This window comes from Pleurodeles waltl, chromosome 3_1 (assembly GCF_031143425.1).
Source record: "Pleurodeles waltl isolate 20211129_DDA chromosome 3_1, aPleWal1.hap1.20221129, whole genome shotgun sequence".
Classification (NCBI taxonomy): Eukaryota; Metazoa; Chordata; class Amphibia; order Caudata; family Salamandridae; genus Pleurodeles; species Pleurodeles waltl.
In genome coordinates, this window is record NC_090440.1 from 1,036,714,333 (window position 1) to 1,036,740,191 (window position 25,859).

Sequence of the window (25,859 nt, forward strand, 5' to 3'; positions counted from 1 at the left end):
TGTAAGTACCCCTTGGTACCCACTACAAGCAATGCCAGCCTCCTACACAGAGGACGTTGGTGTGTGTACGAAAGAGGGCACCCCCTGCATCATGTTTAAGAAGAACAACCACAGTGAAGAGCATGTTTCGAATAAAATGAGACCTACATCTCCTGAGCTTTGTGCTTTTTAATGCGGAATGAGTGGGCCCTGGAGGGAATGGGGGCACATTATACTGAAAAGTCAACAACGGGACCCTCTGATTCTTTAAAGTTTTGAATTTGAGAGACACTGAGATTCCAAGTCATGGGTTCTAAAGAAGAGGCGGGTCCTCTTTAGAAGTGTACGTCGGGGAATCTGTTCATGAAATAGATAGGGCATTTCACGCCTCAGAAACAGTAAAAAACAGCACCACGTCTGAATTTTCTAAATTGCAAACTTGAAACGCGTGCTCAGTCCCGAAACAGAGACTTAAGACTCACTAAATTAACGCCGGGGTTTTGGTATGAAACAGCCATTGTCTGACCGTCATGCTGTGCACCCCAAGCTGTCAATGAGTAGTTGTGACAGCACGTCACCTCTAGGTTCAAGGGTCAGGTAACAATGGGCAGTAAAAGCACATAATCTGGAATCCATAGATAAAACTGGAGAGCGGGAGGTGGCATGAAGGGTGTTGTGGTCCCGGGGCAGATGATTGTTCGTATGACGCAACCTCACCAGAGCAGACTTTCTGTCATATGCAGAGGCCGGCCTCAGTCACACGAGGCCTGCTTCACTCTGCAGTGGGATGTCTGCTTAAATGAGACCCGTGTGCACAAGTGACACGCGGGTGCTGCAACGCATCAGTCAGAACAGCAAGCTGGGAGAACGCTAAAGGATCTTAGACGCTGATGCCGACGTAATTTCACAGGGAGTGAACTCAAAAAAATACTACTAAGTTTTTAAGGGTTTAAAACGCACGACCTTGGTCTACATTAGTAAGCAAGCAGCAACAGGCGAAAGTGCTACGTGGACGTTAAATGCATGCATATGCTCGTTTGTTCACGAAATGAAGAAACGCAAACATATTAAAAATCCCAAACAGGGAAGGCTGTGGCTGCACTCAGGCAAAGGAGCACAATAGGTTTCATATGCGTGTGCGTTGGATGAAACCCCAAAGCACTGCGGCCCATTCAGTACTTTCATTCACAACTCTCAAACTTCCCAGGTGCAAGGGTAAGTAGCTCATTGAGTTAAGGCTCAACCTTAAATTCTGGGAATTGTAGTCCTGATTTAATAATGGGCTAATAATGACCACAAATCAGAGTTTAAAGGACAAAAACCTGCACTTAATGAGCTACACACGCATGGACCTGGAAAACATGAGTCGTGTTAATTTTATGTTTTGTTATTTAGAAGTTAAGTGCTGGTCAATTTTCAGTGAGGTAATCTTTGGCTTAAACAGTACAGTGCTGGTTGGAACCCTGTGAGGGTCTACTTCGGCTTTTCAAATTCCATAAACATTTACAAAGTGCAGAGCTGAAGCGGTCAAATTTTGCAGAAACGTCCGCGCCGAACAGGCGGCGCAAAGGTTGATTGGTGCAAAAATACACTGCAGAACAGCACCGCCTTGTTCCATATTTCAATAACAAGTACTGGTACCTTAGATGAAATTAAAACCACCTTCTTTTTAAAAAAAATAGCTTTGTGGTGTGAGCTTTATTAACAGTATATAGTCACGTCAGGGCTGGAATAGAGCGGAACCAAACGGGTTTCAGTTATGAGAACCAAGCTCCCCGGACACTTGCGAACAGCCCAGATTGTATGCGGATTCAGTCATTGGTGCTGACGTGGGAACACATGCGACGAAGGCCACATGCTTTCAGTGAGCGTCTCCTTTCCGGTGAAACCGACTGCTTAAGCCTCACTTCATGAACAACCTACTCGCTTTTGTGTTCAAGTATTGTCCTGGTTGAGAGCACCCTGCCGCCAGTCATCACCTTATCAGGGAGGCCAGAGAAACACTGACTCAGCATGTCACTTTGCAAGAGATAAACTGCGATTTGGAGGTGTTTTGGACTTTCTCAAGCTCTGCATTTATCTAAGATGCGAAGGTCTATGCATTTTATCTGTGAAATGCAGGTGTCTGGGTAATTATAACAAAAGTAACCCCTTGTATAACACTCAATACAAACTGTTTACACTTAAGTTTTTGTTACCACTCAATTTAACCCATGTTATCAATCTTACAATAAGCAAAGGTCGAGTTCAAACCTGCTAGGTAGGATTCAAATGGGTGCAGGTGGTTGATAATACAAATATGATTTAAAAAGATTAGTGTAACTCTTCATCAGCCGCTTCCACAAAGACCTTTGCAACACTCTAAGTAAGCCACTGACCTATCTGACACAGGCTACATTCTATGTTCTAACATTAAACCAAGACTCTGTAGGCGACACATTAACTATTTCCAATAAACTCTCAACTTGCTACATTTATCAAATCAAATCAAATCAAATCATTAACATTTATAAAGCGCGCTACTCACCCGTGCGGGTCTCAAGGCGCTAGGGGGGAAAGGGGGGGTTATCGCTGCTCGAACAGCCAAGTCTTTAGGAGTCTCCGGAAAGCGGAGTGGTCCTGGGTGGTCCTGAGGCTGGTGGGGAGGGAGTTCCAGGTCTTGGCCGCCAGGAAGGAGAAAGATCTCCCACCCGCCGTGGAGCGGCGGGTGCGAGGGACGGCAGCAAGTGCGAGGCCAGCGGAGGGGGCGGGTGGGGACGTAGAAGCTGAGGCGTCTGTTGAGGTATTCCGGTCCCTTGTTGTGGAGGGCTTTGTGTGCGTGGGTGAGAAGACGGAAGGTGATCCTTTTGCTGACTGGGAGCCAATGCAGGTGTCTCAGGTGTGCGGAGATGTGGCTGTTGCGGGGTACGTCGAGGATGAGGCGGGCCGAGGCGTTTTGGATGCGTTGCAGGCGGTTTTGGGGTTTGGCTGTGGTCCCGGCGTAGAGGGTGTTGCCGTAGTCCAGGCGGCTCGTGACGAGGGCGTGGGTCACGGTTTTTCTGGTGTCGGCGGGGATCCAGCGGAAGATCTTACGGAGCATGCGGAGAGTGAGGAAGCAGGCGGAGGACACGGCGTTGACTTGCTTGGTCATGGTGAGAAGAGGGTCCAAGATGAAGCCGAGGTTGCGGGCGTGGTCTGCGGGGGTCGGTGTGGTGCCGAGGGCCACCAGGAGTCGTCCCAGGCGGACGGGGTGTTGCCGAGGATGAGGACTTCCGTTTTTTCAGAGTTCAGCTTTAGGCGGCTGAGCCTCATCCAATCTGCGACGTCCTTCATACCCTCTTGTAGGTTGGTCTTGGCGCTGGCGGGGTCCTTGGTGAGGGAGAGTACAAGTTGGGTGTCGTCGGCGTAGGAGGTGATGATGATGTTGTGCTTGCGTACGATGTCGGCGAGGGGGCTCATGTAGACATTGAAGAGTGTCGGGCTGAGCGATGAGCCTTGAGGTACGCCGCAGATGATCTTGGTGGGTTCTGAGCGAAACGGAGGGAGGTAAACTCTTTGGGAGCGGTTAGCGAGGAAGGAGGCGATCCAGTCCAGGGCCTGGCCTTGGATCCCGGTGGAGCGTAGGCGGGTGATTAGGGTGCGGTGACAGACGGTGTCAAAGGCAGCCGAGAGGTCGAGGAGAATGAGGGCGACTGTTTCACCGTTGTCCATCAGGGTTCTGATGTCGTCTGTGACTGAGATGAGGGCGGTTTCCGTGCTGTGGTTGGTTCGGAATCCGGTTTGTGAAGGGTCGAGCAGGTTGTTGTCTTCCAGGAAGGTGGTCAGCTGTTTGTTGACGGTCTTTTCTATTACCTTGGCTGGGAAAGGTAGAAGAGAGATGGGGCGGAAGTTTTTCAGGTCGCTTGGGTCAGCCGTAGGTTTCTTTAGTAGGGCGTTGACTTCAGCGTGCTTCCAGCATTCGGGGAAGGTAGCAGAAGAAAAAGAAGAGTTGATGACGGTCTGGAGGTGCGGGGCGATGATGTCGTCGGCTTTGTTAAAGATGAAGTGCGGGCAGGGGTCCGAAGGGGCGCCGGAGTGGATAGAGTTCATGATGGATTTGGTTTCTTCCGTGTTGATGTGGGACCAGTTGTTGAGGGTGATGTCCGGGGAAGCGGGTTCAGTGGTGTATGGTTGGGTCTGGTGTCCGAAGCTGTCGTGGAGGTCGCTGATCTTGCGATGGAAGAAAGTGGCGAGGGATTCGCACAAATCCTGTGAGGGCGTGACGGCGTTGGCGCTGGCGCTGGGGTTGGAGAACTCTTTGACGATGCTGAAGAGTTCTCTGCTGTTGTGGCTGTTTTTGTCTAGTCTGTCGGTGAAAAAGTTCCTTTTGGCAGTGCGGATCAGGTGGTGGTGTTCGCGTGTAGCGTTCTTGAGGGCGGTCATGTTGTCAGCGGTGTGGTCCTTGCGCCAGGCCTTCTCAAGGGCACGACAAGTTTTCTTTGATTCTTTGAGGGTGTCAGAGAACCAGAGAGGTTTTTTGGTGTTGGTCTGTCGATGCGTGCGTTTGAGGGGAGCAAGGTTGTCAGCGCAGTTGGAGATCCAGTTTGTGAGGTTGAGAGCTGCGTCGTTGGGGTGGGTGGTGGGGGTGGGTTGGTTGGCGGCGAGAGCGGAGAAGAGTTGCTCTTCAGGGATCTTGTTCCACTGTCGATGAGGGATGGGTTGAGTGCGGAGGTGGGAGGTCTCGCGTCGGAATGTGAAGTGGACGCAGCTGTGGTCGGTCCAGTGTAGGGCAGAGGTGTGGCTGAAGAAGACATGTTTGCTGGCGGAGAAGATAGGGTCGAGCGTGTGTCCGGCGATGTGGGTGGCGGTGTTCACCAGTTGTTTGAGGCCGAGGTTGGCGAGGTTGTCGAGCAGGGTGGTGGTGTTGGGGTCGTTGTTTTGTTCCAGATGGAAGTTGAGGTCGCCTAGGAGGATGTAGTCCGGTGAGGCGAGGGCGTGCGGGGAGATGAAGTCGGCGATGGCGTCGCTGAAAGAGGCGCGAGGTCCGGGAGGACGGTAGACGAGGGATCCTCTGAGGGTGGTCCTTGGGTCGGTGCGAATCTGAAAATGCAGGTGTTCAGCGGCGAGGGGGGGTCTTCGGTGGAGGTGGTGACGCTGATGGAGTCTTTGAAGATGATGGCGACACCTCCTCCTACTTGGTTGGTGCGGTCTTTTCTGGAGATCTTGTAGCCTTCGGGGATGGCGGGTAGCGATGTCTGGAGCAGAGGAGGCGTTCATCCATGTCTCCGTGATGAAGGCGACGTCCGGGGCTGTGGAGTCCAGGAGGTCCCAAAGTTCAACGGCGTGCTTGTGGACGGAACGAGCGTTGATCAGGATGCACTTGAGGTGGTTGATGGCGCGTGGGCTTGTGGTCGTGGTAGTTGCGTGGTGGAAGATGCGTTTGCAGGAGTTGCAGGCGAAGGGTCCATGGGTGCGTTTGGGGTGAGCTAGGAAGCAGGTTTTGGAGCGCCCTGGGTTGAGGGCGTGGAGGGTGGTGGGGTCGTAGCGGATCAGCGGGGCTTGGGGGAGCTGGGGACCAGGGGTCGTGGCGCTGGGCGCGGGCCAGGCGCGGACGGGCGCAGACGGGCTTGCCTCTGGCGCGCCTCCGGCGCGCCAGCGGCGTGCCCGCTGCGCAGTCGCGCAGCGGCCGCCATAAGAGGTAGGAGGGGGGGGGAGGGGTCAGCTGGGGGCGAATGGGAGCTGGGGGGCGGGGGCGTGCAGGAGGTCGCGGCGGGAAAGCGCGAGGGAGGGGGGGGGACAGGTAGAGTGAGAGGAGCTGGGGGAGGGGGTTTAGGGTGGAGGAGGGTGAGTGTTAGGAGGTTTGGAGATTAGGGAGAGAGATAGGAGTAGGGTTGTGAAGATAGGGGAGGGGGGGTTGTAGAGGTGGGTGAGGGAGAGAGGTAGAGTGAGAGGATAGGGAGATAGGTAGTAGAGGGGGTGGCGGGAGGGGGGGAGAGATAGAGAAATAGATAGAGAAAATAGATAGAGAAGTCGATAGATAGGGAAATAGATAGATCGACAGATAGGTAGGTAGGAGGAGGTGGAGAGTGGGGGAGTTAGATAGTGAGATAGGGAGCTAGAGAGATAGGAAGATAGGAGGAGTGAGGGAGGTAGATAGCGAACGGGTTAGCTAGGGGTGAGAGAGGGGGAGGCGAGTGAGGGAGGGGGATGAGGAAGGAGCAGGAGGGCAGGCTCGGGGGAAGAAGACGGAGGAGGTAGAAGAGCCGAAGACAGGAGAACAGAAGACAGAAGAACAGAAGACAGAAGAACAGAAGACCGGAAGAGCAGAAGAATAGAAGAACAGAAGACCGGAAGAGCAGAAGACAGAAGAACAGAAGAACAGAAGAACAGAGAAGAACAGAGAAGAACAGAGAAGAACAGAGAAGAACACAGAAGCACCGAGAAGAACAGAGAAGAAGAACACAGAAGACCGGAAGAACACAGAAGAACAGAAGGGAAGAACAGAAGAACAGAAGAGAAGAACAGAAGAACACAGAAGAAGATTGCAGAGGGGGGGCGAGGAGGAAGAGACAGAGAGGAGGAAAAGAAGCAGGAGCAGGAGAGAAGGTGAGTGGCGCGGGGCAGGGCGAGGGGCTGGGAGGAGGGGGGTACTTACAGTTAGGTGGGTCTCAGGAACACAGGAACTCGGGAACTTGGAGGAGCTGCAGCGGCAGGGGGAGCGACCTACCCTTGGGTCAAGGGTCGCTACCACTGTCGCGCAGCGGCCGCCATAAGAGGTAGGAGGGGGGGGAGGGGTCAGCTGGGGGCGAATGGGAGCTGGGGGGCGGGGACGTGCAGGAGGTCGCGGCGGGAAAGCGCGAGGGAGGGGGGGGGACAGGTAGAGTGAGAGGAGCTGGGGGAGGGGGTTTAGGGTGGAGGAGGGTGAGTGTTAGGAGGTTTGGAGATTAGGGAGAGAGATAGGAGTAGGGTTGTGAAGATAGGGGAGGGGGGGTTGTAGAGGTGGGTGAGGGAGAGAGGTAGAGTGAGAGGATAGGGAGATAGGTAGTAGAGGGGGTGGCGGGAGGGGGGGAGAGATAGAGAAATAGATAGAGAAAGTAGATAGAGAAGTCGATAGATAGGGAAATAGATAGATAGACAGATAGGTAGGTAGGAGGAGGTGGAGAGTGGGGGAGTTAGATAGTGAGATAGGGAGCTAGAGAGATAGGAAGATAGGAGGAGTGAGGGAGGTAGATAGCGAACGGGTTAGCTAGGGGTGAGAGAGGGGGAGGCGGGTGAGAGAGGGGGAGGCGAGTGAGGGAGGGGGATGAGGAAGGAGCAGGAGGGCAGGCTCGGGGGAAGAAGACGGAGGAGGTAGAAGAGCCGAAGACAGGAGAACAGAAGACAGAAGAACAGAAGACAGAAGAACAGAAGACCGGAAGAGCAGAAGAATAGAAGAACAGAAGACCGGAAGAGCAGAAGACAGAAGAACAGAGAAGAACAGAGAAGAACAGAGAAGAACAGAGAAGAACAGAGAAGAACAGAGAAGAACAGAGAAGAACACAGAAGCACCGAGAAGAACAGAGAAGAAGAACACAGAAGACCGGAAGAACACAGAAGAACAGAAGGGAAGAACAGAAGAACAGAAGAGAAGAACAGAAGAACACAGAAGAAGATTGCAGAGGGGGGGCGAGGAGGAAGAGACAGAGAGGAGGAAAAGAAGCAGGAGCAGGAGAGAAGGTGAGTGGCGCGGGGCAGGGCGAGGGGCTGGGAGGAGGGGGGTACTTACAGTTAGGTGGGTCTCAGGAACACAGGAACTCGGGAACTTGGAGGAGCTGCAGCGGCAGGGGGAGCGACCTACCCTTGGGTCAAGGGTCGCTACCACTGTCGCGCAGCGGCCGCCATAAGAGGTAGGAGGGGGGGGGAGGGGTCAGCTGGGGGCGAATGGGAGCTGGGGGGCGGGGCGTGCAGGAGGTCGCGGCGGGAAAGCGCGAGGGAGGGGGGGGGACAGGTAGAGTGAGAGGAGCTGGGGGAGGGGGTTTAGGGTGGAGGAGGGTGAGTGTTAGGAGGTTTGGAGATTAGGGAGAGAGATAGGAGTAGGGTTGTGAAGATAGGGGAGGGGGGGTTGTAGAGGTGGGTGAGGGAGAGAGGTAGAGTGAGAGGATAGGGAGATAGGTAGTAGAGGGGGTGGCGGGAGGGGGGGAGAGATAGAGAAATAGATAGAGAAAATAGATAGAGAAGTCGATAGATAGGGAAATAGATAGATAGACAGATAGGTAGGTAGGAGGAGGTGGAGAGTGGGGGAGTTAGATAGTGAGATAGGGAGCTAGAGAGATAGGAAGATAGGAGGAGTGAGGGAGGTAGATAGCGAACGGGTTAGCTAGGGGTGAGAGAGGGGGAGGCGAGTGAGGGAGGGGGATGAGGAAGGAGCAGGAGGGCAGGCTCGGGGGAAGAAGACGGAGGAGGTAGAAGAGCCGAAGACAGGAGAACAGAAGACAGAAGAACAGAAGACAGAAGAACAGAAGACCGGAAGAGCAGAAGAATAGAAGAACAGAAGGTTCACTATCTTCCTAATCAACTTCAAGCACGATTACGACCCCTTAAAGGGACAAAAGTTGCTCTGGTCATAGGTCTCAACGACCTCCGGATCACATTAGATCAGGGTGGCCTTGCAGCAATGATTTTCCTCAAGTTGCTGGTGGTCTTTGATACGTTATGTCATTTGACTTCATTGAAAGGCTGAGCACGTTTGGGATCAAAAGGAAAGCACTGGACTAGATTTGTTCTTTTAACTCATCAGTCAGACGATTTTCCTGCTCTCTTTTAGGTCTGATCCTAAAAGCCGATTTGGTGGTGTCCCCCAAGGGTCTTCACTCACCCCTACTTTCTTTAAGTAGGCTTCCTTGGCAGTTATCTTTCTATCAGTCAACAGAGCTTATGTGTGTTATGCAGATAACTCGCAGCTATTTTTGAAGATGATAGGAGAGAGTGAAATGGCTTGTCAAAATTTCTACTCTTGCCTTAGCGTAGTAGCTGACTTGATGGCTAGAAACTGTTCCCAGGAGAACTCTAATAAGACGGAGGCTTGGTGGAATGTGGGCCCGTGTCTGTATGGGTGTCTGGTTGGTGAGCCGATCCTATAGGTAGCTGCCCCTCACCTGCTAAGACTGTGCAAAATCTGTGGCACACTTGATGATGAGCTTTCCTTGTGCACACAAATGCAACTAAGGTATCAACCTCTTTTTTTTTTTTATGAACGTTTAATAAAAATTCTACCTTTTCTGCCATGAAATATGCATCATACAATCTGACAAGCGATTGTAGGGTCTTTGATAGTCTATGCCAGTGCTCTTCATCTTGGCCTTCTGGCCTGCACCATCAACCAATTACAATTTGCCCAAAATAAGGTCGCCCATTTTTTACTTAGGCTGCCTTGCTTGATCCCTTGTCGGGACATTTGTGTACCTTACGCTGGTAACTGGTGAAAAAGTGGGTAGAGAACCCGTGCATCTTTTTTAAGTCCTTGCATGCTAAGGAGCCACAGCCTTCATCAGGCACATGTTCTCATGGTATGGCTTTAAGCTTCACGTAAGAACTACCTCTGCATCTTTGTTGGTGAACCCCAAGATTAGAAACAACAAAACTGGGGACAGGACCTTCTCATACTAAGTAGCTCAGGGGTGGCCAGTGTTCTGCTCTGGATTACGTCCACCAACAATCTGTTCAGTTTTAGTAAGCGACTGAAGACCTCACTTTTCAGAATTTAGGAAAACTTATCAGAGGCATGTGTCTCTAGTATGTATTAGGTCCAAGAGTAGGAAACCTTTAGGTAATTGCGGGCTCTGCAAATACTAGGGAGAACGTAAAAAATAATTTTGTGGTGTTTCAACCCTATGAGTAGACATTAAAGAGATTACTCCAGGAAGCACGTTAACTACACTGCAAATAATAGCCTTCAAGACTGACAGAATACACGTTGTTTTTGCAGCAGATGAGTTATGCTTTAAGCACCGAAGCCACCTTAAAGGTCATCCTATTTGTGAGCAAATAAGTAAGCCAGAACAGGTATACTAATTCTGACCTTGTCAGTAATAGAGATCATCTTAGGGTGACATTCACTGAATCTGCTCACCACACGGTCGTTCATGGTGCGTACTGTCCCCCAAGACAGCCCATCTTGGCTTCATTCCTCTTCTACCCCGCAGCGCAGCTGCGGTGTGGGTTCTAGTGTTTTCTTTTTTTTTTTCTAAGTTTTCAAAATCATCATGTCTTACACCCTTATTGTGCCATTGTATATTTCCCCCGTCCGATAAATGGCTGAGAAAAAGCGTTAAGAGCCCACGAGTGAATGTCCCAGGACTACAGATCTTAAATGAAACAAGGTCCGAGTGTGCACATGAGTCCTGAAGAAGCAGTTGATGAGCCGCAAAACTTGCTGGCTGTGACTATCAGGATCATTGATATGTAGCTAGATGATAAACCGTCCCCCTCACCATCTCCACCGATGTGTACATACGTTTCTTTGTCTGTTTCTATGGTTACTGATACAGTGAGTACTCGCCTGGCGCAGTTCACATCTATAACCCATAACAATCAAATCACCTAGCACTGACCCATGGTCCGCGGGGAGACAGGACTGGCTCAAAGTGAAAGGCTTGGGTTGAAACAGGGCCGTATGTCAAGTTTGCCTCCTTATTGGGGACTCAAAGCACTAATTATAAGTAAACATGAAACAAGTTGGCACGATTTACGAGTGACAGTAACGGCAACAAACATTTAATTTTAATGTATTATCTGTGAAGCAGATTCATAATTATTGTATTGTGTTGCAGTATTTCTACAGTGCTTCCCTGTCTCTTGTCGAGGCCCTGCAGCGCTTTCCAGACCATCCGGTGAATAGATTCAAACGTCTGAAGAGACCGTGGGAGTGCAATCAGAAGGAGTTCTAGGATTATTCCTGTGAAATGTAACGCACCATACCGTGTCCCGGTGTAGCCTGTTCTGTCTCCCTGTGCTGTGGGTGCGAGTCACCCTCCTCGCCGGCCTGTGCATCTTTGCAGCTGGTTCGCCTCCTGATACTAATGAGGCGCGAGCGCGCTAACGTCCAATGAAAACAAGGCCCGCCAACATTGGCTTGTGTTCGCCCTGATTTGCTTATCTCCCCTTCAGATGGCAGCATCGGGTGTCCGAGGCGCAGGCTGGCACCGCTGCTCTCCTAAGTTACCAGTAGGAACGGGAGGGAAGGCTAAACCAAAGTCAGAACGCGGGGAGCGCTTCGCCACCCGCAATTGTAGACACCCGGCGTGCTAACCAAATAGGCTGCAAAAATAACCCTGGTGAAAGGGAAATGTGTTCGGCCGGCTGACCTCGCTGGTCGGCTAAACTGAAGAGTGCGTTTATATTTTAGAGGGGCAGGACGCATTTCTTCCCACCCAACAAAGGCTCTTCTCCTTCAACAACGCGTCTTAAATGTCAGAAAGCACCACAGCACAATGGGGAGTTCTGTTACCCTCTCAAAGCAACGGAAAGTGCTGCATCCAAATGACCGGATATTGGAGTGGGGGCTGACGAGAGGGTCCTGATGAAACGCGCACCGGGTCATAAACGTGCCAATTACAAGTCTCAAATTCTCAAAGCAAGTGTTGTGCGTAAATTTTTTTAAAATGAAAAAAATCCTCAAAATGTTAATGACAATCTCTGTCCTGTAATGTATTAACCAGCTCCCATACTAGACTTCAAAAGACAGCATCTAACAGAGAATCAAACAAGCACTGTCAAAGCCAATATTTTTGGCCTTGCAAGCCTGTAATTATTTTTTTTGCAAGCAAATGCAAAAGAAATTACATTTTTAAAAGTGAAAATGGTAACGCTGCCAGTGTGGGAGCTGCGAGGCCTTCATAGAACAAACAAAGAAATGAAAGGACATATTAGCCCATCAAGCCACGTACGTAGTTGCACTGAATTTTTCCGGAGAGTTGCACACGTGGTCGGGTAAAAATGCCGTCACTCTCAGCGGACGGCGGGCAATGCTTGAAGTGAGCTGTCCCACTGTATGCTGTGGTGGGCAGAAGCAAAACGTGAATAACAATGTAACAGGCGATTTGATGAAAAGGGCAGAGCCAATGACACAATGTGTTTACATATGTGTTTATATTTATGAGGGCTTATAATACGGGGCAAGTGAGACTATAACGCGGTTTCAAGGCCTGACCTAACATGTGTTGCATGCAAGGGCAGCAAGATAGAGAGAGGCTGTGGGTACATCACTTTTATCTGCCTAACACCACCCCTTATAAGAACATGTAGCTAACGGCACTAGATGCCAGGGTAACATTTTACTGTTCGCCGCCTGCAATGTGAACTAATTGGGGGCAAATCAAGGCCTAGCCCTTTAGTTATTATAGACGACAGTGCTGGGGCCTCAACATTATACAATTGATTTAACAAGTTCTGGAGACTTTAGAAACCATGTTTAGCAACCTCTTGCAAGCCCTGGTAAGAAGAACGCTGAAATGGAGAAACTCCTGCACCGGTGTGATTGGGTCCAGTTCCTTTCTCTACAAATACTGTACAGGTGAGATGGAGTAAACGATATGCTATCAAAATTAAATAATACCAATATGCAATTTTCTTTGCTCGGTACATTAAATGCACTCTGCACAGGTTATGTGCTGCTACCACCCTGTTTACAAAAACGGGGTTGGCACGGGCGGCCATCTTGTTTTTTTAAAGAAATCTCTGCATTCTACAGAGGTTTGAAAATGCTCCTTTAACGGAGCCGCAAATGCTGCAGCACGAGTTACTGAAAAGAGCGGCATGGCACATGGCTGACAGAACTCTTCCTTTGTGTCAACCAAAAACATGGAAAGTTCGCCATATCGCAACCAACTTCAAAAAGGACATTTAAGACCAGTGCCTGCGGGAAGACTAGAAAGAGGGCGTGGGGAGTTACTGGATACACAAAAATGCGCCACGGACACTTAAAGGAGTTTCAAATAACTAGTTTCTAAATATCATACTGAGAAGGTGATTCATGCTTTGAACTGCTCCAAAAATGTGAGTATATACCTAGGAAGTAAAATCCGATCTTCTTACACAAGCTGACAGCCTTACTCCTTAAATGCTCAATAATGTAAACTCAGAGGACAGCAGATACAGAACTGACTAATGCGTCAAAGAGCCGCACTGCACAGTGAGGAATGCCTGCTCGGACTTGCAGCAGTTGGAACGTTTCCTTTACATAACATTAGTGCAAATATGTAAAATAAAAGGTAGCACGTGGGCTTGTGTAACCGAGGTCATCGCTAGGTGCATTATGCAAAGAATTGTTACCTACTCCAAAAAGTTGTATATAAATAGTAGTGATTTACAACTATACGATTTCCTACTAGCAATTACAACAGTAAAATCGCTTTTAAATGTGCACCTGGAAGAGCAAACATACAGTGGATTATTCTTGGCAATCTCGTGCTACGACAGTATGGAACAACAATAGGTAGGGTGAGATGAGGCAAGCTATTTAAAAAAAAAAACACTTAATGAATGAATAATCGTTACTGTATACATATTAAAATATCAATTCAAATAAAATCACTTTACATCAAATTATGTTTTTTCTGTAGGGTTTGTATTGTCTTGGTTAAATTTAAATAAAACAAGCATTCGAAATGCAATGAATTTCGCATTTGCTCGACTTAGAGCTATTACGTTGTAAAGTCCTAACTGGACTTTTATTGCCACATAAAATGAAAATGAACACCGTGTTCCATAAGTGAGCTGATTCAAAGTGAGACGCCATGAGACTGAAGGAGCACACAAAATTAAACAGAAGTTCGCTCCTAGTTAAACATATCGGCAAATGTGCAGGGAGATCGCACTGCGTATGAAAGAAAAAGAAAAAGTAGACCAGAAACCATGCAGAAAACATGGAGCCTCACATGTTTTCAGTAGCTGGCCGGTGTGTTCGAGAAGCGCTAAACACCGGAAAAGGCATGATGTATTTATGTCGTTCACAAATAAAATCAAGCGATTTTTAAAAGGCAAGCCCATGAACCAACGAAACCGATGGGTGTGGTTAACAGCCCACAGGGAAATTACAGCAGGCTAGAGTGCTTGCGAGCTCGACCCTAAAAAAAACAATTCCCAGAATCCAATGACATTTTAACAGGAAACATTAGGACAGGAACCAACTGGCTGTTCATTTCATGGAAACAACAGGGCATGTAGGTGATATACAGCCATCTCATAACCTGTTGAATATACATGAAGTTTCAAAATGGCAAATGTATTTTTATTGCAGAGTCAGTTAAAACCTTTGCAAAACGAGTAAAACGAGAATAGTCTTTCCAAGCCCACCATATTATCAACTGTGTGAGGCAGAACCACCGAGTGCGATGCTTTGCATTTAATAGTAATTATCACAATCATTTCTTTCTACAGCAGCTAAAGTGACGTGTAAAAAGATGTTCCTCGTGGGCGTTCTGCTTAAACTCATCCAAAGTTATGTCAAAGCAAATGAAGTCTAAAACTTAATGAGGCACAGGAAAAAAGATAACAATCAATGCTACCTGACTAATTAGTTCCTGAAACGATGACCCCCAGGAGAAAACATTTAGTTGAGCACTGCATGTTTGTGGTCTCAAGTAAATGGCTTGACACGCTCGTTCAAATTATTGATTGGCTGTCACAAAGGAAATGAGAGGACCATCATCTTTTAAAGGTACAGAACACCTTTTACCAACTTTTGTCCAGATTGCTTTTAGTTAGCAGATTTCTCTATCGTGGGCTATGCAGGACTTCTGAAAAGATACGTTTTACAACCAAACACCATTCCCGCGTGTCAAGTATAGCACTTCAGCTCGGAATGCCATCTAATGGTTTGAAGGCTCCAGGAGCCGGTCGGTCCGCTAGGTGGACCAAATGGATGCCTGCATACAACGCCTCCCTATGGCGGGGGCTTGAGGCCATGAGCCTAAGAAAACAGCCGCCTATGATTGGTTCGCATCCTCTAAAGCCACACATTTAGGGAACCCGCCCTGGTGTTAAATGGGGGAGCGGAACGCTCACCCCCTATATTGAATAACCTGTAGCTTTGTCCCACCCACACCACAAGAGAGGGGCGACACAACCACAAGGTGGAGCAGGAAGGAGTGATCAATGGTAACAAGCAGGTTGGATTAACAGACAAAAATCAACCAATCTAAGTAAAAATAGGGTGCATTAATGGAACATGTTTATGACCACTGTTAGAAATTGGGTCTCTCGTTGGTAGACGTATCCACTCTTTGTCAAAGTAGGAACCACATTCCTAGTCAGGGAAAGTCACTGCACAATTCAAATTATCCTGTTCTCACCCTCTGGTAGCTTGGCAGAGCAGGCAGGCTTAACTTAGAAAGCAATGAGTAAAGTATTTGTGCAATAACTCATACAGTAACATAGTGAAAACACCACAAAAGCACTCTACACGAGTTTATAAAAATAGATATTTATCTGAACAAATAAGATCAAAACAACAAAAATTCAATATGCACAAGTCGATATATCACTTTTTAAAGGTTTAAATGAGTCTCAATCCTTAAAAATAAGTGGTTATATCCTTGTAACACACAGTACCTGGGGTGGGTCAAAAATAAAGACGCATGGGGGGAGCAGAAGAGAAGATGTGTTGAAAAATAAGGCGCTGCATCGGATATTCAGGCGCGGCACAGAAGATGCGTTGTTTCTTTCCACGCTGCAAAGTGATGCGTCAATTTCTAGGAGTGCAGCCTTGGTTCGTCACAGCGATGCAGGGATATCTTGACACTCTGGGACGATGCATTGAAAAACCTTGACATGCTGGTAGAAAAGGCAGACCCTGTGTCGATCTGTTAGGCGATGCGGTGAAATTTTAGCCATGAGGCAGGCGCTGCGTCGATTTCTGCAGGCTTTGCGCTGATTTTCCAATGCATAGGGATTTTCTTCATTTTGGTGAAGTCTTTGTGGCCCTGAGACTTCAGAACAGGAGGCAAGCTCACTATAAGCCCTTGTGGGGAAGGCAGAGTCCTTCCAGCACAGTCAGAGGCCAGCAGGCAGCAGGGCAGCAGTCCTTCTCAGCAAAGCGATTCAGATGAGTCCTTTAGGCAGCTAGGAAGTACCTCTGACAGAGTCCCGGTGTAGATCCAGAAGTGTCTGATTTGGTGGGGTCAGAGACCTGTATATATGCCAAAAATGCCTTTAAAGTGAGGGTAACTTCAAAGAGTGGTTGTGAAGTGCACAAGTTGCCCTTTCAGCCCAGTCCTGTCTGCCAGGATCCTTGTGGAGGTTATCAGTCGTTTGTGTGAGGACAGGCCACTGGACTTTGAAGTGTAAGAGAGAGCCCTTCCACCCTTCCTGCCTAGGGAGACCGATTCAGTAGGCAGATGAATGCAGATGCGACTGAGTGTCCTGTGTTTAAGGCTGTCTGGGTGGAATGCACAAGGGGAGCTGTCAACCAGCACATCCCAGACGTGGATTGGAGACAGGCTGTAAGCCACAGATGGCAGTAAGTGCAGAGAAATGCCCACTTTCTAAAAGTGGCATTTATAAAATAGTAATATTAAATCCAACATCACCAGTAAGCAGGATTTTCTATTACCATTTTGGCCATACTAAACATGACAAGGCTACTCCTTTCAGATCAGAATCTACCACTTAAAAGTATATAAGGGCAGTTCTAGTGCTGGCCTATGAGAGAAGCAGACCTCAGAACAGTTGAAAATGAATCTGTGAGTTTTCTACTACCAGGACATGTAAACCACATACATCTATGTCCTGCCCTTGACTTACATAGCACCCTGCCCTATGGATTACCTAGGGCCTACCTAAAGGGTGACTTATCTGTTAAAAAAAAAAGGGGAGTTTTAGGCTTGGCAGGTAGCTTTAAATGTCAAGTTGAGGAGGCAGTGAAACTGCACACACAGGCCTTGCAATGGCAGGTCAGACACTGAAGGGGCTACATATGTGGGTGGCACAACCAGTGTTGAAGGCCCACTAGTTGCATTTAATTTACAGGCCCTGGGCGCCTCTAGTGCACTTTAACTAGGGACTTACAAGTAAACAAAATATCCCAATTGTGTAGGAACCAATGTTACCACGTTTAGGGGAGAGAGCACATAAACTTTAGCACTGGTCAGCAGTGGTAAGGTGTGCAAAGTCCTAAAACCAGCAGAAACAGGTGCATAAAAACAGAGGGAGGCAGGCAAAAAAGTTGGGGGATGACCACCCTAAGGCTGTCAGGTCTAACAACCACTAGATGTGATATTGATGTACCATGTAATGTCACTTTTAAATTGTAAATAAAAAAAAACTGCGGCCATCAACAATCCCAATAAAGCCTCCTTCATTATTAAAAAGAGGGTGGGGGGGAGGCAACAAAGGGCTAGCAAGCAGATCTAGAAGGGTGATGAGAAAGAACCACAGGGTTGAGGTAGGAGTCCCTTGCATGTATGGGAGGGCGTTAATGGGGAAACCGCAAACTACAGCGGGCCTCACATTTGGAGAACCCTGCAGTCACTGTTGCTTAACAGATATCATACCTCTGAACCTCTAGACACAGCTGGGAGGGTGAGACTCCCAAATTTTTTTCTTAAACAGAGTTGGACATTTAACTAGTGTGAATGGTAAACACTGAACTAATAAAAACAGATTTAGGCTCAATTGTCTGGAGAAAAACCTTCCGGGTCATTCTAACATTCCCGGTGTTGCAGAGCCTGGAATGACTAGTTCTGATACTTTAGACCTGATAATGCCAGGCCTGGAGTTGAAAGGTATGGACTTTAGACCAGTGTAGCGGGGGAGCCAGTGAGGTGAGGGAGGAGAGGGTGCGAGGGCTAGGCCTCTGCAGAGCTTGCCTCCCACTCACATGCACCAAGGGCAGTACGAAAGGAGCAGCAAGTTCTCTCCCTCTCATCCTGTTATCCTGCCCTGTGACCTCCAACTCCACCCACACACTAAGGCTTTAAAAATAGCCCCCACACATTTACTACCTGCTCCTTGTCGGTGGTAATCATATGCACTTCTGTGCCTGTTTTTTCCCAGATCTGGACCTGGTATTCTCGATCCCAAATAACGTTAATCCCGTTGGTTTAAGTGCAGGGATACCAGTCAGAATCAGAGATTCCAGCCCTGTGTTATCCAGTGACCTCATAATGGGGGCCTTAACATAGTTTTAATATGTTAATCTCTAACTTTCAAGAGTTCCCCTCTTTTGGCACCATTTCTTATTTGAAAATCCAACAGCTTTGGACACGGTTAGCTTTTCTTGGACTCGCAGAATTTTGAACTTTCTTTAACCAACCCACCTTTTTCACCCTTACTCAATCACCAACTAGGATTTACAGCTCTTTAGCTTGCTTGTTTTTCTCATAATATGCCTTGCTCTTATTTTCCAAGTACCTCACTTTGGTTCTCAATTTATCTATACCTGCAACACTACTATGAGTACTTTGGTTATCACATGAGCACCGAGGAACTAACCTGGACACTAGGACTTTCATCCTTAGAGGCTTAAACGGTGACACACTCCGACTAGTATGCTCCAAATCATGATAGTTCCATATATTACAACTCTCAATACATTTGCAGCATCTATCCTATGTCTAGAGGTGCCTGGATGCCTTCCTTTACAGCTCCATTTACTGTGAGACCACATATTTCCCAACGATCATTTATTGTGAATGAAACTGTATGTTACCGACGACATAATCACATGTGAAAATCCCTTATGGACAAAACCCTCTGGCAAAAAATGTACGACTTTCTAATCTGCAGGCAAAATGATAAATTCATATCACAACCACTTAAATAAAAAAGGGCACAGTTTAAATACTTGAAACTGTCATGTAAACTGCATACAGGACCCACAAACTCAATAGCTATTGTTTCCCAGGGATTTCCAGTCTTTTTACATTACCATACACAAAAGGATTATGCACTCTCCAGCATTTGTCAATAGGGGATTTAATTCTTAAGTGTCACGAAAGGACAAAGGCAATACGCCCATGTCTCCCACACGCAGGAGAGGCGCACTTTGACTTTCTAAAGAAAATTTCTCAGACTACAAACAATTCACCTGCAACATGGGCATACATGTCTGTGTATCCCACGTCTCAACTGCCTGTCACACGACCAACCATCTAACACATATTGCTAAGCATTTATACCTATTTAACTAGAAACAACACAAATCCACTGGTCAGCCAAAACCACTTCCTTAACTTTCTCCAAAACCTCCAAGCCAACCACATGCAAAACCTCACTCTGTTTTACATCTGTCATCAACACAAACGTAAAAGAGTATTTGCTCTAAAATTGTTGCCCCAAAATAAATCTAGTATAAAATTATATTCCCAAAGGTTTCACAACCACAACAGCATTGAAATTGCTTTGCCTATGACTTTCTTACGCAAGAGAGAAAAAAAGATACAACAACGGCTTATGATCTCAGCAAATTGTGTGTAAGCGAGAGCTCTGCATTCTAGTATGACAAGAGACCGCCATTGTGCTTTCTCTGCCTTTCATCATTTGAGATAGTGCCACACTATGTTCGCTGACATTGCATCCACTGTACCCACACACCATTTAGCAGGCACAAAGGTTTGACTGTAGGCGTGTGTGTACAATCTGTTGCTTGACCTCTTTAAGCTGTCAGTCATTTACATTCAAAATCAGTAAATTTGTCTAAAACATCTTCTGGTTTTCTGTCAATATTGCAAACCCAGTTACAAAGTGCATAAAATACTCCATAGTCCTGGCAAGGACACAAGATGGTCTTTGTCAACCAGGTACGGCACCTAAACTATTGCCCTAACTATTTTCGTTTAGCTTAATACCATGAGGAGTCAAGAGATTAACCAGCTACTCAACACGATTTCTCAAAACCTACATTTTCCCTTTTCACAGTTATTCCTCTTTCATGCAAAATAACTATAATTATAAACATATTTTCATGAAGTTCTTCCTAAGTTTTATGACAAATCACAACACCCGCCTGAAATGCCATGACCCCAGGAATTTTGGGAAATAATCATTACATATGTTTTTCGGAACATACTAGTGGCTGAAGGAAGACCAAGAGGCATTTAGGGATAGTTAAGAGCACCAAAGAGTGTAAACAATATAGTCAGGTTCTTGAATTTGGTGCCAAACATACTTGGTGGAATACCACTTTAAGATCAATAGTAGTTAAAAATGGCTAAATGTGTAAACATTTCTTGTACCTTGGGTTGAAAATAACAGCTAACAAGAACTTTTTTATTCAATGGGCAAAGGCTGGCACTTAGATCTGCAAATAAGCAATCTTCTTCACAATCACCAATGGGGCAACCCACTCCGATGTGCTAAATGGTTCAGTTATCTTTTATCCTTACATAGGGGTTCAATTACTCTTAACTTTCCTCTAATGCTCAAAGGTACATTTATGATCTTATGACATCAGCCTTGAGAATAATGTTAAGTTCAAATATCCCATACAACAAAGTTCAACCTTAACTAAACCTAGGTTTTCTAATCTATCTGTCTACCACAATAGACATACTTGTCCTAAGTCTCAATACAATTTCCAACATGCCCAGGTCCTTCCAACCTAAGATATTACGACTTTACTTTGGGGCACACTTTTTGTCTCCCTGTGAAAGAGATATATTCCTCAAAATACATCAGCATATCAGTGCTGTGCTCACCAAATACAGCCAGATTCAAATCGGTCATCTTCAATCTTATGTTTGCCTTACACAAATTTGCTGAAATTATGGTGTTCAGCGATCTTGAAGCTGGTGTGAACCTTAGCTTGATTGGTGACATTTCAAATTCAAAAACACAATCTACAATGGTTTATGGTCCCAAAAATGGCACATCCTTACCATATTTGTACATCGAGCATCACCTCCCTTTTGTCGATTTCTTTTGTGTATGCCTTGATGCCATTTATTTTGGGACACTAGAAAAGAACAAACATTATAGTGATGACATGAGTCTGACACATTTATTACAAGTGTATCCAAGTTATATATGAAATTAAGAAAGGGCTACGAATAAAACTTAAGTCAACTTCAACATCCTTCAAGTTGTGGCAATATCCTTTACGTTTGTGGTGGACCGTCCATCCGACAAACTCTAAATCGGGCCCTAACAGAATATTCCATTATTCTCTATCATAAAGAAAGTGGTGATTTATTATAAGTAGCACCAAGATGCCACCCTTCATAAAAACTATCACCACACACTTTACTATACACTATTCTTTGCCACACCTTAGCATGCTACACCTTACTGTACCATTTAAACCATACAGCCTTTTCGCATGTTATCTTCCAGATCCACATTAACGCCTACACAATATTACACTGCATCACACTTAGTAAAAGATGCAACCAGTAGCACAATGCAATATGATGGGGCCCGAGTTTCCCACATTTTACAGATATACCTTGGGCTGAATGCTCCCCTTCCCCCAGTAATGAGTTGAGGGAACCCTGGAGTGCAGGGGCCTATGTTTCACCCCTGGATGCAACCTCATACCACACTAGACAATATCATGACACCACATCAGATACACATTGTACCATTAACCAATACACCCCACCACAGAATGCACACCCTATATCAAACCTCTGCATAAAACACTAACCCATCCACCACAAAATACCATACCATAGAACAGGGTTCTGCACATTGCAGGAGCTCCCAGGCAGACTGGAAGAATGTGCAGGCTGTGCAGGCTCTCTCCAGCCCAGCAACCGTGTTGCTGGGCTGGTGACACTTCTACGCATGTGTGTTTGGCTGGCCCGAGACGGCCGGCCAAACATACATGCTCTGTGAGGGGGAGTGCTGAGCACTCCCCTTCTTTTCTCGTCACCCCCTAAGCCTCACGCCTTTTCACCAAAAACTAGAATAAACATAGTTTATTATAGTTTTGGGGGAAAGTTTTGCAGCTGCCGCTGCTGGCAGGAAACAGCAACACTCCTCCGCCCTCATAGAGGAGCCGCCCTTGCTTATTTGACTTTTTGGGATACTATGAGGTTGGCTCATTCATAATCCACCCACGATCCCATTTTCGACAACAAAATAAAGTATTTTAAGGATAGTACATAGCACAAAGGTCATCATCGACTGCTACATTTTTGTGCTCAGCAACTTTCTATCCACTCGCCCCAGTAAATTTGGCTCCGGTTCCTTTAGCACCTACTACCAAATGTTTCTGTTCAGCAGACTACACCAGCAGAGCTCCAGTAAATTACAGCTCTCATTGATGTCCAATCGCCACTGAATCCGTCTTTTGCAGCCATCCATGAAGAAATTGTTCTACGAGGGTCTGCAAGGAACACTACAAATTAATTATAGGGAAGGAGAGAGAATCAGCTGACAGAGCAGCCCACAGCACTGTTCTGCTGACCTTTCAGTAATGAGGAGCGTGAGCCGCTGTGTGTGGAACGAGATAAGGTCCTCAGACCAACCGAGCGGTCTAGCTCGCAGTAGATTTACTTATCATGGCGCATTTCCGGCACAACTCGGTGAACTGACTAATGAAAACACATAGGTCATATTTAAAGACACCTCGTTAAAAAACACACAAATCAAGACACAATGGTACCGAAAGCAGTGACCTAAAGCAAAATAATGCTCTCCGCAGCATAGTGTAATGAGAGGATCTCGAGTCAACAGCATCTCACAGAGTCATAGATCTACAATGGCCTTTGGCTCACTGGGGCGCACCTGGTGGCCCCATGTGTTGTTGGCGCCCGCCGGGCACCACAAGGGCCTGAGTTACGCCCCTGCAAATACATTGAAATATGCTACGGTTTGCTTAAATTACTGGGCCCCTCGGAGAGAAAAACGATATGGCTCCAAGTACCTTCTAATTTATTGCTCCTACTACTTAAGAAAAAATACACTTCACCCTGCTTCTGGTTCGTTTTTATTGGAAAGGATCATCATCTGCCTTACATATTCAGACAAACAAGCGCATTAAATGTCCATCATACCATAAACACCCGCTTTGTTTACAAGGGACCTTCATTGCCCTTGCAATTCGAAGTCTGCTAATCTAGAATTTTAAAGTGATGCCCTAACTAATGAGACATATATTCGGTTTGCTGCCAGTCTTCCGATGTTTGAGACACAAGTTCTGTGGTGCCAAAAATGTGGTTATTGTTGTGCCTGAAGCACAATGAAAACTACAAACTATCCAAATGATAAAATCTCAGTTTCGCAGCTTAAACTACACCCAGCATAAAACTCTATTGCATCAAAATACGCCTTTTCGGCAATTGTTTAGGCACATAATTTGAAGAAAGACAGCTACATTTATTCTACTTTGCCATTTCTGCTGATGTAATTTCTTTAGTGAAATTATGGCCTTTTTAACTTTGCACAGAAGGCTGAGATCAGATGGCCTAGGCCCTTGAAGGAATTATCTGACAGCATGCTTGTTAGATAATCAAAGCAATCATCATGGTGATGTTTTAACCTTGCCCTACTATGAAATGTTGTTTGGGGGCACATTCCTCAAGTATCCAACTTTTCATTTAAGTGGGTTGATTCCCTACTGTCATTGTTAAAAAACAGATATCATAATTTGTTAAATGTTAATGTTAAAAAACAGATATGAATAATTTAGATATTTGGATTGCCAGCCAAGTCTGGACGGTCTACAACATCAGGAGTAAAGGCAACTTTTAAAAGCAGTTTTCCACCTTGTCTGTTTATGGTGTACCATGAAGCAAGTGCATATTGACGTTTTCTAATATAGCTGTGGCAGCCTTAGAGGCCTCCAAGGAAAGGGACCCGAATATTACCTGAAAAAGTTTCAGATTTATGCGTAACTTTCCCAGTGCCGAACACCTACCATCCCTTCTAAGACTTTCCAACAACCATTCAACTGCTAAGGAAAACAGCAAGGGAGACAATGGGACTCTAGTAGAAATAACTAGCTAGCACAGAGTTCACTCTCATATTAGCAGATGGTGCTTCATAAAGGACCATAATCATATAGATGAACTCATCTTCGAAGAACAGCTCGCAAAAACGGCCATGCAACTTCAAGTGCTCTTTCTGTAGCAATCTGAGACAGCAGCCGACACTGGGGAAGTTACGAGTCTAGCTTTTTCAATAACATGGCAAACGAGACTGACATTATCAGTCGAAAATCCACCTTTCTTAAAGCCTGCCTGTGCTGGGTTAATAGTTTTCTTGAGGAGCTGTTCCAATCTGCAAGAAAGGATTTTAGCCAATAACATACCCTCTATAGGAATCACACCATTGTAGCATTCACTGAAGGACTTGAACTTTTCCTAAGTGGTCAACATGTTGAACTAAAATAGTAAGGGGGAGTTTATTAACTCAAACGCAAATAGTTCGTAGAAAATGGAAATAAAACGATCGCTGTTAGGATTTATCTTACAATAGGCTTTTTTAGCCGTTTTGTTTCCCCTCAGAAATCATTGGGACTGTTATATTTTGCAAAAATGTCACGCAGTTCTTGATATCAATTGTCTAATTCAAAACGTTCAGCAATGAGTACCAGACCCCCAAAGACCCCAGCCATGTCAGCTGCTTTCGTAAGAATCTTACCATCTTTATCTTGTACCATTGACATATTTAGTCTGTTCTGTTTTTATTTCGAGCTGGCTGTTCTATTACTACAATGTATCTTATTAGCATTCTTTAAATGCACTCAAGAGGTTGCTCCACTACTCAATATACAGCTACACTCATACTTAAGTTCTCCTTATTTTTGTTTTTTCAAATCTTGTTAGTTCGGCATTCTAATACTTATTTCTCTTTGACATATTCCTAATCAAAGTGTCTTAATGTGGCCATAAGAGTATGCCAAATAAATATTTTTGAGTGTGTGAGGGGAGAGAGAGTAACAATATTTTCAAGAAAGAATAAAGAAAAGCCATCAATAATAAACACCAATAAATTTGCATTTTGTAAACGTCTGTCATTAATTCTTCAGGACCTCGTTGTTTTGTGTTTTTGGTTGCAACTGTGTGTACCAGAGAGATGCATGCATGGTCAGACACAAGCACAGGTTCCGTTGACGTAGCCTCTGCAAGAGAACAATAGGTATCAAAGAGGGAGATGCAGTCAATCCTCGAAAAGTGATAGTGTGAGTATGAAAAAAGTGAGCTTCTTGTCGTCTGTAAGTTAAAGACACCAGACATCTTTTACTTGCCCTTTTTGCCAAGTAGAGTCATACATTTATGTGACTTGGTTTAGTGGAATTTACAGATGGATTCTTATTCCCATCGCATTCGCAGAGACATTGAAGTCTCCATTAAGAGTACAACAGAGGGAACAGAATCTAACTTCCTATTTGGTATCTTCCAAAATTTAGGGTAATCAGTAGTGGGGTCATGTAGGTTAATGACATAAATCTCAAAACCCCTGTTTTTCTTTGGCATAATAGAGCATCTGACCTTGCCATCTTGCCTTTGCCTAAAAAAACCTAAGGTGTATTTCTTACTAATGAGGGTCATTACCCTGCTCGGTTTATGCAGACAGAGAAAAATAATTTCATCAACCCATGTGTTGTGCATGCTCATAATTCCTCCAGGTCCCATAATGGTCTACTGCTGTAAATCACACCTCTCTTAAGTATAAGTAATAATAGTTTATATTTTGACTGGTTGGTTAAAACTTTTAGTATGCTATAAAATCAATTAAACGTTACTCATGAATTAAGAGCATCAGATTCGCATTTTGCCAACCACTGAGGGAAAGTGGGTTTATGTCAAAGAAATTATGAAAAATTGAATGTTATCAATATAAATAGACTATCCTATACAATGGGGAGTTTGACTAGATCCTTATCTGTAGTCTTCGAACAACATTGCACACTACAGTCCTGCCCAGAGCTTGTTTTAGCTGTGCACAGAAACAAATGCAAATACACCACGCTTGAAAACCTTACAACGCACACCTTTACT

At 45.9% G+C, this 25,859-nt stretch overlaps 1 protein-coding gene across 2 annotated transcripts in view; it reads right to left on the reverse strand.

Annotated features, from left to right (window-relative positions):
* The window catches only part of ESYT3 (extended synaptotagmin 3), a 319,908-nt gene that overhangs the window by 172,035 nt on the left and 122,014 nt on the right, over positions 1-25,859 (reverse strand). For both annotated transcript variants that reach the window (XM_069224322.1, XM_069224323.1), the window contains exon 4: positions 20,790-20,866. In XM_069224322.1, the coding sequence (XP_069080423.1) occupies positions 20,790-20,866 (77 nt within the window). The remainder of the gene's footprint in view (positions 1-20,789; positions 20,867-25,859) is intronic.